This window comes from Salmo trutta, chromosome 4, assembly GCF_901001165.1.
Source record: "Salmo trutta chromosome 4, fSalTru1.1, whole genome shotgun sequence".
NCBI lineage: Eukaryota > Metazoa > Chordata > Actinopteri > Salmoniformes > Salmonidae > Salmo > Salmo trutta.
Window position 1 is genome coordinate 48397524 of NC_042960.1, and position 16162 is coordinate 48413685.

The 16162-nt window shown below is 41.4% G+C and overlaps 1 protein-coding gene across 5 annotated transcripts in view; it reads left to right on the forward strand.

Annotated features, from left to right (window-relative positions):
• LOC115192500 (FAS-associated factor 1) overlaps positions 1 to 16162 on the forward strand; it is an 86505-nt gene that overhangs the window by 54124 nt on the left and 16219 nt on the right. For 4 of the 5 annotated variants that reach the window (XM_029751083.1, XM_029751084.1, XM_029751085.1 and 1 more), the window contains 3 exons: positions 1840 to 1994; positions 8889 to 9025; positions 9231 to 9319. In XM_029751083.1, the coding sequence (XP_029606943.1) occupies positions 1840 to 1994; positions 8889 to 9025; positions 9231 to 9319 (381 nt within the window). Of the gene's footprint in view, positions 1 to 1839; positions 1995 to 2818; positions 3405 to 8888; positions 9026 to 9230; positions 9320 to 16162 lie in introns of those variants that run through there. The other variant, XM_029751087.1, reaches the window with a different exon arrangement.

Below are 16162 nucleotides of genomic sequence, written 5' to 3' on the forward strand. Positions count from 1 at the left end.
AAAATGTCCTCCCACAACACAAGTACATAAACTGGCTGGCTGTCACAAATGAGCTATGGTAGTGTGTTTATCAGGGGCCACAGTTATCAGGCAGGTGTATTTTTACCTTATCCTCTTAATGACCCATACCACAGAAACTCATTTGTAAAACAAAACAAATGGCTGTTTTTTCACTGGTGTCGTGTTGCGCTCTCATAACAATCAGCGTCTGTGTGACGTGGTTAAAGATGAGTTAGGTTGTACATTTTGTTCTCAGACTGGTCTTCATCTGCCAGTTGTCACTCTATTCAGCCCCCAGTGGAGCACCTGTGTGGGAGAATTCCTACTCATGTTGCAGATAATCATATGGTCCAGGCCGGACACAAAAAACAGCCGTATGTGAGCTGAGCCTATTCTGGTTGCCAGCTCCTGGCCAACGGCTACCTGGTTCACATGGCTCTAGTCTACACTAGAAGAGGAACAGACAGAGTGAACACTGACAGGGTGCTGTGTGAAAATCACTACAGTCTGGCTCACAGAACGGATCGGTTTTCTCAAGCTTCTTCTCTTCTCCTCTTCCCCTTCTCTGTATGGTGAACAGGTGGGAGGATTCACACCAGCGGCTTTTGGGTCACTTTCTAGCTCGGGTTGAACCTAGTAATTTAGTTTTACAGGTGATTTGTCCCTGCTTAGAAATGCACTACAAAAGATGAAACGTGAAAGAAGATGGGGAACAGTTAGAGAAGACCGTTTAAGTAAAAGTTTGTGATTGGGTGTTATTAGAGAGAAGGGCTTTTCCCATTTCTTTACATAATGTATGTTTTTGAACATACGGTTTGTGAAAATGTCCTCCGGAGACTTAGCACTTTCTATAAGTTGCAGAGGGACGAGTGTGTGTGCGTGTCCATGCGCCTACGTGCACGTATGTATAAGATAATGAGTGTGTGCGTGTCTCATTTCGTCTTTTGTGAGAAGAAAAAAAATAAAACTCTCCTCTCAAGGCTGCATTTGCTTGTCTTCTCAGCATGAGTGTTTAATCTTTTCAGGGCGTTCAATTGGGCCACTGAATTAGCCCCAAGCTCCTTCCCGCTAGGAACCAGGGAGCTTATTCTAAACCTCTAATCGCTGAGCAAACACAGCAGTGCTCTCCCACTCCTTTTCTATACAGGCCACAATATAGCACAACTTTCTTTTTACTTTCCCTCACTTTTCTGCCTGTGTGGATTTTGCTTTTGGTATATACAGCAGCTCCTGAGAAATTAGCTCCTTCGAGTGTTGTAAGGAACATTGGGGGTTAGAAAAATTTGAGTGAGTGTTCTGTAATTTAGAGGGCTTTATTTCCTACATCATCCAAGAGAACCTTTTGTTTGTGGCTGTGTTTGTTTTTTAATGAGTTGTCAGTGAGTCTTGAGAATCTGTGGCTCATATGGTGTCTACCCGTGGATTTAGAGCATTGTCAATATTGTCCGCTCCTGCTGTTAACCTGAGAAGGCCAATGGCATTTGGTGTAAAATAAAGGGATTTTGTCTGTTTTTGTTTTCTCATTGGCCGCCTCAAAGGAAGTTTTATTTACTCCCTGTTCATTTGATTTTGTGTGTTTTGCGTTTGACTGGTTTGGCCTTGTTGTCTGTGAAAGCAGTCTCTTTACTCGCGGTCTCCTGTCGAACGACGCATGAAAGCTGTATAAAACCTCTCCCTTCAATGATAATATAACCAGACTCTGAGCAAGGACATTTGTCTCCCCTTCACAGTGCTGTGTTGGGTGAAGCCCCTGTGTTTCAGGGTCTGGCTGGTCATTAACTCATTGGCTTCTAAATCCTCATACCTCTAATGAAATACCTCTGCTTTCCGTTTCCACAGAGAAAACTGCTGGCAATCTACCTCCACAACGACGAGAGTGTGCTCGGCAACGTCTTCTGCTCCCAGATGATGTGTGCAGACTCCATAGTGTCCTATCTGAGCCAGAACTTCATCACATGGGCCTGGGATGTCACTAAAGAAGCTAACAAAGCCAGGTATGTCTAAGTATATGCCCTCATCACATCTCAGGAATCCACTACTGGAGAACAGACTGAGTATTAGAGAGTCTGAGAAGTGGATAATATTCAGTCGCCAACTCCGCACCACCTTCTCTTTAACTCAAGCCCCTCTTCATCGGTAAGGGGGATGTGTGCTAACAAAAGCACTTGTGTTTGCAGTATGAGGCCCCAATTGGGCAATCTTCACTAATCTGCCTCAATGGAGGGTCAGTTCGAAATGAAGCTCACATGAAGTCTGCGTTGCCTGGGAGACCATATCTATTTACCCAAGGCTGAGGGAGTTGTCTTATCAACGTGACAAAAACTTTATCTCTCCTCCGTAACTTCACAACAGTTAGTTTCCGATTCACTGCAGATTCCAACTCCTTATTTCCACCTAGGTTGTGGCTGTTCCAGTATGTGACTCCTTGTGCTTAGCATTACCCAACTACACTCTCAAGCCCTCTACTCTTGACCCCCAAGCCAGGCTGGCCTCTCCCTGGCCTTGCACTCCTCCTCCCCTAGCCAAGGGGGAGAATGAGGTAGCGGCCCAGGTGTGATGTGTCTGCTGTGGGAAGGATGGAGGAGGAGAGATGGCCTGGCCGGTAGCCAGATGGAGGTTTGATTGGGGCACAGCAGCAGGCCCTAGATTTTCCTTCCACTAGACTTCAGGGCTAAGCCCACCCCCTGGTAGGAGGCGTTTACGAAAGACCGGGGGTGAGGCTCAGACACTGACCTCACTCCTTTTTTATTTCCTTTAAGGATATTCCTTCCCTCATTCTGTACCCTTTCTCCCTTTGCTTCTTGCTTTTTGTGCCCAGCTGGGCCTTTTTATTGCAGATTAAAGGCAAGCAACATCTGGAGCTGTTTCCCCCACGTTCTCACGCGCTCATCTCTGCACCAGTATCCCTGCACATTGTAAATATGGTATTGGATCTGACCCTGTATATAGCGTCTTACTTCTCGTGTTCATGTTTTTATTTGTCGTATGTTTTTGTTCTGCCTAATGTTATTTTTTTGTGCTACATTGATAATGATGATTGCATTGTTGGGTTTGGAGCTTGCAAGAGGAATTTCACTGTGACATTAACACTTGAAACTCTTAGGTTAATCCTGAGTCACTGATGATAGGCATGAGTCACAGTGACTAACTATTAAGAAGGTATCCTAATTTCTAGGGCCTCATAGCGTAAAATGAGCCAGTTAGGTTGCCTCTATTATCACAGTCCTCTTAGTTTAGGTATTAATTATTATGCATAAAGCCAGATCTGCTGAAAACATGCCAATTGTCACCCATGGGAAATGTCTCTGAAATACCACATGGACACTGAACCTCATACACAGCAAATATTGAACTTATTTATGAATAAATGTACTCTGAAACTACATCTTTCAGATTGTTATCTATGTTTGTTTTGCTTTTGATTCTATGTTTTGTGTTTTGACTGCCCACTTTCATACCACATCTCGTCTATTTTAATGCATCATATGTTGCTGTACTGATCAAAAATGGAATTGAACTCCTCATTGTTCAACACATTACCAGTGAAGGTTATCGTGCAGTCATCCGACTTCTTCATAAGCTCTGTGTATTCAAAACAAGAGAATATCCGGAAAAATTCAATTTTCCATTCAACACGTCTACACAGAAAGTGTCTGTTTTGTGTGAGTAGCGTCCGGTTCCTATTCCACGTGATTTGACTAAAGCACACCTGGAGAGCTTGTTGGATGCTCACTGGGGTGGGGTGGCAGCAGTCTCTCAAGATCTGTTCCATACGCACAAAAATATTATTTCTCATTGTTGTGCACAAATCTGTTTATTCCTGTTAGTGAGCATTTCTCATATGACAAGATAATCCTGACAGGTGTGGCATATCAAGAAACTGATTAAACAGCATGGTCATTACACACGTGCACCTTGTGCTGGTTACAATAAAAGGCCACTCTAAAATGTGCAGTTTTGTCACACAACATAATTTAATGTTACTTTCGCTACCATAAGCCGCCGCCCAACGTCGTTTTATAGAATTTGACAGTACGTCCAACCGGCCTCACAACCGCAGACCACGTGTAACTGTGCCAGCCCAGGACCTCCACTTCCGGCTTCTTCACCTGTGGGATTGTCTGAGACCAGCCACCCGGACAACTGATTAAACTGTGGGTTCGCAAAACCAAAGAATTTCTGCACAAACTGTCAGAAACCATCTCAGGGAAGCTCATCTGCATGCTTGTCGTCCTCACCAGGGTCTTGACCTGACTGCAGTTCGGTGGCCACTGGCACGCTGGAGAAGTGTGCTCTTCACGGATGAATCCTGGTTAACTGTACCGGGCAGATGGCAGACAGCGTGTATGGCGTCGTGTGGGCGAGCGGTTTGCTGATGTCAACGTTGTGAACAGAGTGCACCATGGTGGGGTTATGGTATGGGCAGGCATACTGTAAGCTACGGACAATGAACACAATTGCATTTTATCGATGGCAAAATACCGTGACGAGGTCCTGAGGCCCAGTGTTGCGGCATTCATCCGCCGCCATCACCTTATGTTTCAGCAATGACCTGGGGAATAGTTACAGGGGAGAGAGGGATGAATGAGCCAATTGGAAGCTGGGTATGATTAGGTGGCCATCCCCACATACCCCCCTCTGAGTGGTACAAGGTAAAGGCACCACATGTCCCTGTAAGAATTACTTTAATACCAGAAGACAGCATTTTTGCTCTTTGAGCCAAATTGAAAGGGAAAGGCTTTCAAAATATCCACACATTTGTGAATTGTTGCGTTAAGAAACTGTGCAACACTATATGCAATATGGTTTTGATGAGAAGCTCCTGTATAGTTTGAATTGTTATCCTTATTTTGTTTGTCTATACATTATGACATTTATGGTATGCGAATAGCTGCACTCGCACTTGAAGCAGTAATGTTTCTTTAGCTACAACACATCCAAGGTACACTTGGGCGATCTACTGTTTTATAGGGTATACCAAGTTATGATTTTCAATACAAAAATCTATGTTTTTATTTTGGGGTGGGGGGCATCGCCGCCTTGCAGGGACTGTTGGTGTGCGTGCTTATAACTATACGTTCAGTAGAACTATAGAAAATCTAAGATGTGTCAAATAAATTATATCTAGCTCAGGGCTCCAGCTATGCATTTGGTTTGCTAATTTGTTAGCTAAGTGACTAGATGTCAAGATCAAGCTTATTGGTTACAGCAGATGCATTCAATCCCCTCCTGAATCAAGATCCCTGTTGCCTAAATAGTTTTGAGCAAAAATTCTGCCCCTTTATTGCATATTCGGTAATACTTTATACCCTGGTATGGTACAGAAATGGTATGAAAATCTGGATACCGCCCAACCCTAGAGGTGTTCAGTCCCACGGTCCTGCCTTTAGTGATGAGCTTAGAGGGCACTATGGTGTTAAGCGCTGAGCTGTAGTGAATGAACAGCATTCTCACGTAGGTGTTCCTCTTGTTCAGGTGGGAGAGGGCAGTGTGGAGCGCAGTAGAGATTGGGTCATCTGTGGATCTTTTGGGGCGGTTTCCAAATTGGAGTGTGTCCAGGATGATGGTGTTGTGAGCCATGACCAGCCTTTGAAAGCGTTTCATGGCCACAGATGCGAGTGCTACGGAGTTGTAGTCATTTAGGCAGGTTACCTTGGCCTTCTTGGGCACAGGGACTATGGTGGTCTGCTTGAAACATGTAGGTATTACAGACTGGGTCAGGGAGAGGTTGAAAATGTCATTGAAGACACTTGGCAGCTGGTCAGTGCATGCTCTGAGTACCTGTCCTGGTAATCTGTCCTGCCCTGAGCCCTTGTGAATGTTAACCTTTTTAAAGGTCTTACTCGCATTGGCTACAGAGAGTGAGATCACACAATTGTTCGGAACAGCTGGTGCTCTCATGCATGCTTCAGTGTTGCCTGCCTTGAAGTGAGCATAGAAGGCGTTTAGCTCGTCTGGTAGGCTCTTGTCACTGGGCAGCTTGCGGCTTGGTTTCGCTTTGTGATCGTTTGCAAGCCCTGCCACATCCGACGAGCGTTAGAGCTGGCATAGTAGGAATCAATCTTAGTACTGTATTGATGCTATGCTTGTTTGATGGCTAGTCGGAGGTCGTGGTGGGATTTCTTATAAGCGTCCAGATTAGTGTTCCGCTCCTTGAAAGTTTAAGCTCTTGCCTTCAGCTCAGTGCATATGTTTTCTGTAATCCAATGCTTCTGGTTGGGATATGTACGTACGGTCATTTTTGGGATTGCGTCATCAATGAACTTATTAATGAAGCCGGGGACTGTGGACGTCAACTCAATGTTATCGGATGAATCCCGGAGCATATTCCAGTCTGTGCTTGCGAAATAATCCTGTAGTGTAGCATTCTCCTCATCGGACCACTTCCGTATTGAGTGTGTCACTGGTACTTCCTGTTTGGTTCTTGCTTGTAAGCAGGAGGATAGATTTATAAGATTTGCCAAATTGCGGGCAAGGGAGAGCCTTGTTTGGGTTTCTGTGTGTGGAGTAAAGGTGATTTAGAGTTTTGTCACCAAGTTGCACAGGTGACATGCTGGTAAAAATCTGATGTTGAAGAGATGTCACTAGACATATTTTACTAATGTAAATCCACACTTCAAACCTGTAACTCTACCAAACCACCCAAAAAATAAGTTTCTTTAGGACCTTCATAGGAGCGTTGTTAAATATCAGAACAGGTTCCCAAAACCATCATTAGTAAAGTTTCCCTTGAAAACCCTTGTTAAGTATTTACTGCCTCAGACCACTCATAGAACAGCTAAGTGCGTTTTTGGGTGGGTGCTTTTTTTGCCCTTCCGTGTCACTTTATACACCGAATATATCTGCTAAACAGAAAATCATGATCATCTGTCTTTCTGTGATCACTTATGACTTCAGAACTAATGTGACTACAAATACGAAGTTGCCATTTTCTTTTGCATTTGTTAAACAAGTGAAGGATGAAAAGATGCTTCAAAGAAAAACCAAGATGACCGCGTAAATAGCCTACATACGCCTATATAAATCAGTAATATTAAAATGTCATGTTAATTCAGTTGAGTTCTATTTAGCTAATTTTAGGCTACTGTTGGTCATTTTATATTCAATATATTTCATGATGTGTAACAAGGTGTGCAATCATGTGCCAAATCTGGATTTTTACTCCATTAATATAAGCTAAGCATTAGAATAAACCACCTCAATATTTGAGATATCTCTTGGAGCTGATCTGTCGTCAGTTTTGTGGAATAATTCTAATGTTAAGGTAAGATTTTAATGGAGAAAGGTGATACAAGAGCAGCGCTGCATTTTATTTAGATCCTATCAGTACTGACACAAGCCTCAACGACGCACTTAGCTAACATTCTGTCTGCGTGGTGTTTTGGGAAACGCATGTTATCTTCAGCCGTTGTAGGAAAGATGCATCGTTAAAACACTCATCCTTACTTCCTAGCCTGAGGCACAATTTTTCTCCTTCATATGTGATGCTGTGTCAGTACTTGTTATTGTGCATCGTATGTAGAAACATTTTCTTCACTTTTGGTTTACAAACTCAGGAGTAAAAAAATCAAGCATTAGCCTTGTATGGTAGGTGTAAAAAAAAAAAAAAAAAAAGGCTGTATTGTGTCCGATTACATAGTTTGTTCCTTGAAACAGGTTTTTACTGTTTTGGTTTGACTCCTGGGGTGTTTGATTGATTGGAACAAAAGGAGGTTGTTGTTTAAGGGAATTAAGATTGGGTTTCTCTGAAGGCCCTGATGATTGTTCCCAAGTCCTTGGTGACAGGTTAGAATTACCCCTTTCCATTCTTTTGGCCTGGCCATGGTTAGGCCTTTTCAGGGCCCTCTAGAGCAGGGACAAGGACAGGGCATGGACATCATCTTAACTTCACTGTGTCAGGGGGAGAACCCCTCCTTAACCACAGTAGAATGGACAAAAGACAAGTCAGCCGCATCGTCAGAACTCATGAGCAACTGCATGAGCTATTTGGTGTTGACTTCGGGTTAGAGTAATGTTGGGGTTAAGGGTTGTGGTTGTAATTACCTTGTTTCTCCTGGAATGCTGATGGAGATTGGTGCTCATGCTTCCTATGGTTAAGCATTGAGCCACCGTTGTTCCATTGCACAGTTTGAAAAGTAATGCAACTGGCTCTCAACTTTGAATTCATGATTAATGAGTAGCAACCACGCCCAGACCACTCACTCCATGCCTCTCCTCCGTGACCTCATCCTCCACCCATTCCATTACTCCTCTATTTTACCAGCCAGTTATTAAAGTGGATCTTATTAAAAGGCGAGGGAAAAAGCGAATCTATATTTGCATTCAGTCTATAGCGATTCATTAATATTATGACATTTACAGTGAGCTCCGAGGGCCTGCCTGCTACCCTTTTCATTCTAGTGAAATGTTAATTTAAAGTTCTGTCTTTGTAATGGAATAAGAAATCCTCTCTGCCCTATCAATTCATCACCACTGGTGGAGAATACTAATTTGTCTGCCTGGCTTATTTAGACAGGGACCTCTCCTGGAAGATAAGGCAGAATTGGTTTTAAAGTTCTTAATGGAAAACTCCACCCAAAAACTATCTTTTGGTATTTGTTTCATTAGTCCATTGTTGACATAGTCAACCCTGAAAAGGGATGATTTCATATCTTAAACTTGAGTGCTGACAAGCAAAACATTTGATGCAAAATGCATCATACATGGATGATTTCATATCTTAACTTGAGTGCTGACAATCAAGACATTTTGGGACTACGTCAACAATGGACTAATGAAACAAATACCAAAAGAGTTTTTGGGTGGTTTCCTTTAATGCTGTGAGCGGTGTACCTCATTCAAGTGCTGTTCGTGTGAAAAAATTTCTGTCCCGTCTTTTCCTTTCCCAGACTACTCACTATGTGCACGAGGCACTTTGGCAGTGTGGTGGCACAGACGATTCGGACATACAAGACAGATCAGTTCCCCCTCCTCCTTATTGTCATGGGAAAGAGGACCTCAAATGAAGTTTTAAATGTTATTCAAGGTAATGACTGCATAAATCTGAACAATCACATTCTGGTTGAAAATACGTCTTGGAGAGCTCTAATATATGTTCAACCAAATGACTTTGTGACCCTCTAATGCTGAAATAGTAATGTATTTGTGTGAATTATTTATTTATTTTTATCCCAAAAGGCATTTTAAAATTGTATTTCTTAAAAGTCTTGTTTTTTTACTGTTCTTTCAAGGCAACACGACAGTGGATGAGTTGATGATGAGGCTAATGGGTGCAATGGAAATCTTCACAGCTCAGCAGCAAGAGGACATCAAGGATGAAGTATGTATGAGAGGAACTCTGAAAGCACACAGAGGAACAGAGTTAAGTGGGAGTAGATGTTTGAAATGTAAGCCATTATTAGGCCATGGCCACTGAAATATACCATGATTTGTTTCATCACAGGAGGCCAAGAGGGAGCCAATTATTGTGCCATTTGAGCCGATCTCTTATAATTATGCCATAGTTTGTCCGGGAGCTAAATGGGGACATGCTGAGACAAATCGGAATGCATTGTGACTGCCACCAGCTCCACTTAGGGCCAAGGCAAAGAATACATACTCTGAGAGGCCCTTTATCTGGGTCAGGGGAGCGAAAGCACAATTCATTTCCCTCCCATTTTGTTTTAGTTTACTGTGCCTAAGATCATCACAATGGGAGCAGGATACAAACTCTTCTCTCTTTCACCCTTCTCTGTCTATTGCTGCTTTAATCCAATAGAAACTTGACAAACAAACTTCACTCTGAGAAGAAAGCAGTGAAACAGAGGCGGTATTCTTTCATGTGAGGACAGGAATGTGGGGACAGTATGGCGGGAGTCCCTCTGTGTCAAAGACATTCACCTGACCTCATGAACGCTCTCTTTTCTGTGTCACAATGAATGGATTTATTTAACCATTCTCTCACTTTAGCAGATATTTACTCAACATCCAATAACCAAAGAAATGCATTCTTTAGGTAGTCCTCCTAAGCTGACTACACTAGACCATGCTTTCTCAGGCATACAGTTTGTGTTGTTAGTGATTTACAGATGACTCCATACCCTGTTTCTTTGTACTGTATAAACCTCTCATTAATCAGCAGTCTGGAAGAGATTACGTGTCATCAAGCTCAGTCCAATGTGCTCAATACTTAGCATAAACTTGTCACTGCGAGATGTCTTTGAATACCAGTACACATTCTCTCTCGCTGACTTGTCTTTAGACCTTTCACTCTTGTTGATGGGATATAGATTTAGAGAATGAAATGGTCACAAGGTGGTTTCTGTTTCTGAGATGAAAGGCATCTGCAGCAGTGTTTTATAGTAGATTAAAATCGGAGATTGTCTCATGTTCTTCAGCAGAACTAGGCCTGGCTGGCTGGTTGACTGTCTTTCTCATTCCTCGACTCTGTCACATCATATGATGAGTTTGACTCCCACGGTGTTGTAACAATACTAGTTTAGTGACCTTTCAGTGGTTGATTTAGTTTTGCTACAGCATCTCAGTCACGGGAATCATCATTAGTGTTTTGCACACAGCCAGGGGGTAACTGTACGTGAGCCGATGAGTGTTGACACTTCTGTCTGTAACTGGGGTTCCCATTAGGTTCTCATTGGATGCCTACCCTTTCAGAAAAATCCTTAAGACCAATAAGAAACAAGTGGTATGTACGCTATGTGCACATGTCACCAAGCTGTATGTCCTGTGTGACCAGACTGGATGCTACAGTAATATGCTCCATTTAGAGATGTATGAATAATTGACTAACAGATTTTCATGGGGAGAAGCTCAGTTGAATGCCTTGCTATTGTCTTCGTAGATGCAAAGCAAATATGACAGCTTTTGCTGTGAACAGAAAATCTGTTATTAAATTAGCATACCAAACAATTTGATTCTTAAATAATTAAAATTGCCTTTATGGGTCAGTCTTTTAATTCAACATTTCTCTTCTTGAATAGCTTTTCAATTTGGCATATTTAGAATGTTTCTGTTCATTATAAGAAAAGTAAGTCATTTTCTGTCAGAATTGGCACGTTGACAAGCCATCTGTCTCCATAACAGTCACTGGTTGTGATAATTACACATGCCTGTCGGGATTGAGGGAAATGTGAAGTGATAATGTCACAAATCAGGAGAACAAATTATCATGAGTGGGTAATGTACGATAGTGATTAATAACCTTAGGAATCTGCAACCACATCCTGTAAATTCCAGACCCTGTCTCTGCTGAGAGGTGAACTTGTCACTCCTAGTGCTCATCTGTTTCTCAAACATTAGAAAGCGCAATGACTTGCTAAATCACTTGACTACATGTACAATCTCATTGCTAAATATTTAACTATTTTGACACATTCGTAGGCTCAGTGGGCCTATATTAGTCAAATGCATTAGTACAGTATGTCACCATTTGGACCAGAGAGTTCAAGCAGAGGTCTCCTCAGGCGTTTCACATTGACAAGCGTTTAGTAGATTTTCTCGAGATATTATCGAGCGGTATCGATTGTCAAGAGACATTATTGTAATGTAAAAAAGTCATTTCAAATGCTACCTCCGGAGGTCGCGCATGGCACTCGCCCGAGTGTTGCCCCCCTCCACGCAGGGCAGTGTAAACATAATTGTCTCTTTCAGCCCAACACTCCTACATTGTAAATCGTAATAGCAGAGCAATGTTTTTGATGTATAGGCATTTTCCTTATTAGAGACTTGTTTAATTGTTGTTTTTTTGAAATTGCGGTAAAAGACGGTTAATCTGAAATTGACTCTAGCTTTAAGGGAATATCAGAACACGTCATTTATTTCAATGCAAAAGTGAGCAGGAACACAAGCATCAACTCCATAGTAAATTAACATCTTTTTCAGTTGCAATTAGCATTTTGTTAATGTAATTATTTGCATGATATTGATTAAAGTAAGCTGGGTTTGTTCCACTGGATGCCGAAAAGCAATCTAGCAATTGTATTATTGGCTGACGTTAGCATTCAACTAACTAGCTAGCTAACATAGCCATTGTCTTACATCAGAGCGCGTTGATTCTGCCTACACGGTGGAATGACAAGCGTCGGGGAGTGACGCCATCTGACGTGAGACAATGTAACTTAACTTGCAAGTAATGTATTTGAGGATAATGCAGACATTTTGTTTAGTTTGCTATCTAGCTCTGTATAATATGAATGACTCTGTATGATAACATCACAGATAGAACAATGAGCCAGATATTTCACAGGATGTATAAGTGTGATGCATCCGGTTGGCGTTTCCATTCACTACCAAATATGGTGAGGAGACGAAGCCCAGTGGCGCCAGTGGGAGAAGATGGAGCGCGATGGATTTTGGTCGACATTATGCAAATGTTGTCATCGATGAAACATTTTATCTCAATAGTTTTCTGTTCCCAAAACTATAATATGTTACAGAGTGGACTATGTTTTGTGGAGTTTACCCTTTGCCAAAGGTTTTAAAAATGTGTTTAGAAGGAGTGCAAGGGCGAATTGAGTTAATGCACACGTGCACCTCAGAGTAGGCGTTCCATAATGGAAATATGCAAATACATCCTAGAACGCGCCAATAGGATCTCTCTAGCTCAGGCTTGGCTCTGCCCCCCTCCTTGCTTCTTTTGTTCACTTTGACTCATTTGTTCCCACTGGAAACAGCCTGTGTTCTATCCTGGGTTAGTTATAAAAATCTTTGATAACCGTTCTTGAACTTACATTTTTGCTATTTGAGAAAATTATATTAGCTAACGTAAGCTAGCTAGCAGCTATGCCCCTTTGGCAGTTTGTCTTACAGCTAAACTTATGAGTGTATGGACACGGAAATAACCATTGAAATGCCCGCACGTGCTTGTGTATTGTTGCATTATTCAGAGTGTGATATGGTAGATGCTAGGGTTGGGTGGAATGCATATTTCCATATCGTCATACCGTCCTTCTCTCATCCCGGGATTTACGGTGTCACCGGTTTAGTACACAAGGGGGCGCCCAAAAAATAATTGTGCAAAATTAGCGCAAGTAATAGCTAATTTCCACGGCGGCTGCTAGCTAAATATGCTAACGAGTGCAAACGCAAATAAACTAATTGCAAAGTCAGGCAATCCAGCTCATAAAGTTAAACATATAGAGGTAGGAGTTACTGAATGTCATTTTTGGTCAGTTTAGACATTTACAAATGAATGTGAACAAAAGACATGCAAGCGCGTATCTAAAATGCTTCTTATTGTAATTTCTGTTCGTTATCAAACTTATTTTGTGTTGCAGTTGCACTTTTCCACTCAGAGAATTCAAGAATGGGCATTCTATCAGCAGACAGCGCTCTGCTCATTGATGTCGCTACTTTCTCATTTTCGCCAGCCTACATTCTACGGTAAAATGCAAGATTCATTTTAAGAAAAACATTAGGAATAGCATTACACTTCTGATGACAATGTAGCTATTTTCTGCAAAAATGTGTTGCGCTAATGTATTTCCTGTGATTGAAAACTATAGTTTCACATCCCTGATCACGCTAATGAAGAAAAAAAAAGACTTTCAATGTAAAACGCGACCCCTGACAAAACACAGCTGTACTCCCATGTGCCCACTTTCTCCCGTTCTGCTGTTTACAAACAAACACGTGACTTGCTCAACTGTTCTGGGGAACTACTGTAAGCTTCATAATGTCAAATAATGTGACCGAGAAAGAGATCTCCTTTATCTCTTAAAGTATTGCACAAGTTAACTGCAGGTATTTACTTACAAAGTAGCTACAAATATTAACATGTATGGAAAAACTTAAAAGAAATAGTTTCAACGGTATTGACAGTATTGGAAAAATCGTCCCGTGGCTATTTTCAAATACCCCAGTTTACTGTGTTTATGGTATACAGCTGTCGTGACGTGACTATAAATAATCTGACGACTGTTAATTTTATCAAACTAATTATGTTTAATTTTTACTTGATTTAAATTAATCATGTAGGAATTAACTCATTAAGAATTTGGAACACCAAATACTATCTCCCGACTTAAACTCTAAAGATATACAGATATCTCTTACATCAACAGTAAATTATTACATCAGTCTCATTCTGAACGTCGCATAATCCGTAGATACGCAAGAACCCTAGCCCTTTGAATATTCAGTACTACTCATTTATTTATTAACTAAATAACACAGAATACCCATACACACTTACATGATATAAACGTCCATAGTGGACTAACACGATATTACGGCTTGTTACACAATGAAAAGGGGGGGTGGGGAACGATAGAGGGAGAGACAGTCAACTTTTCATTTGGAAACAACGCTCACTGAAATACGAATTCTTGCCACCCTAACCTCTGCTCGTTCGGATTAGAAATGCAATATATATTTACGCGTAGATGTGTTTCTCTGTTGAAACTAATCGATCGGTCTATGGGTAGTGGCTCGATGTAAGGCTCTGGTTGTCCACCAGTGGTCACAATGTCCTTAGTTGTAGAGCTTCTCTGCTCTTGGAGTGTTCATTACACTAGATACTTCAGATGTACCAGTGATAGTCTGAGAAGGGGTTTCTTCCTTCCAAACTCGTGTCTTTAGTCAAAGTTCTAGGACAACTTTAACATGCACAGCTGCAGGCTGTAGGTGATCTTCTTCACTGATGTTGAGGTGGAGAGCTTCAGAGTTTCTAACCATTTCAACATGTAGACCACCGTCATGTCTTTTAGTATCAACACCAGCAGTAACCCGGCATGTTTTGGTCTAATGTAAATTTTGTTAGCGAGTCCTTTTACGCACTCTGGCCAAAGAGGGTGTTCCATCATGCTGGCACGAACTCTGAGCTCACTGGGGCGTGGCTACTGACAGGGCACAAGTTTAGATCAAAAACAGTTAGAAGGCTAAAATCACATTGTTATCTTCACAAAAGTATTGTCATATTTAATCATATCATTTTTACTACCTTTATATGTCAACCTAATACATAGGTTGACATATTTATTTGGCTCTTCGCGCTCTAGAGACTCCTTCTGGCGTGCCGGGTGCCTGCAGGCTGACTTTGGTCGTCAGTTTAACAGTTGCGGCTGGCTTCAGGGTTAAGCGAGCGGGTGTTAAGATGCGTGGCTTGGTGGGTCATGTTTCGGAGAAGAAGGGCGGGGAAAAAAAAAAATATATATATATATATAATATATGTGTGTGTGTGTGTGTGTGTATATACACTGCTTATTGTTTCCTTCATCATTTTGACACAACTGTCAAATCGCAGGAATTCCTATCGCTGTCCTTGGTTCTGAATTCGCTTGTAGCCTAGGCTATTTTCCTGTTCGTTTGTTTACCTTTCACGTGGTAGTCACTAACAGGCGATGGTCAATAGCGATGGTAGGCTAATGTTATTATAACATTTGGGCAATGTCCAAATCCATGGCTCGAACATGCAGTGCGTTGAATAGTTCCATATTGAAGCCAATAAAATAGAAAAACTAGATTTGCTACATGTTTGTTATATCTAGGACTATTGTATGGTTAGTGTATACTATATAATAAACTATATTCAATTGATAAGACAAACATCCATGCCTCCTGCCAAAGAGCTCTTAGGCCTACATGTGCGCACATAGAATTACGTTCATGGAACAAGAGATGCGATTTATTTTATGCTTCTGACCCAATCCTATTTAGAATTATTGTTGTTTAGTTCTAAGAAACAGATTGTTTTTGGTTAATTGGATTTACAACAAACCCATGAACGGTGAATACGTTTGAGAATGTACATGGCTTGAATAAAGTGCCATTTCAAATGACATTTCTCTTTTTATTAGATCTTTGTTCAGCTCCTCTGAAACGTTCGGATGTGTAAAACCCTCCGTAGTCTAAGTTGCGTTGTCTGTATTATACGCCCACGGGAGCAATTATGGTGCCTGTAAACTGTATTTAGACACCCAGCCTCGTTTTATTAGAATTTGGTTAGAATTATGCATTCTTTTTAGGCCTTATCAATAGCATAGTGAATCTAATCTTGCTTATTGACTACGTTTGGCTTGTCCATGTCCAGACTGCAATTTACAGTAGGTATAGCCCCTGTGATTGCTGTAGCCTATGTTTAACCATGTATTTATATAATGAAGCAATGCAATTAGAACAATATGGACAATGCTATTTAACGAACTGGCTTTTAATGGACTAACATTAC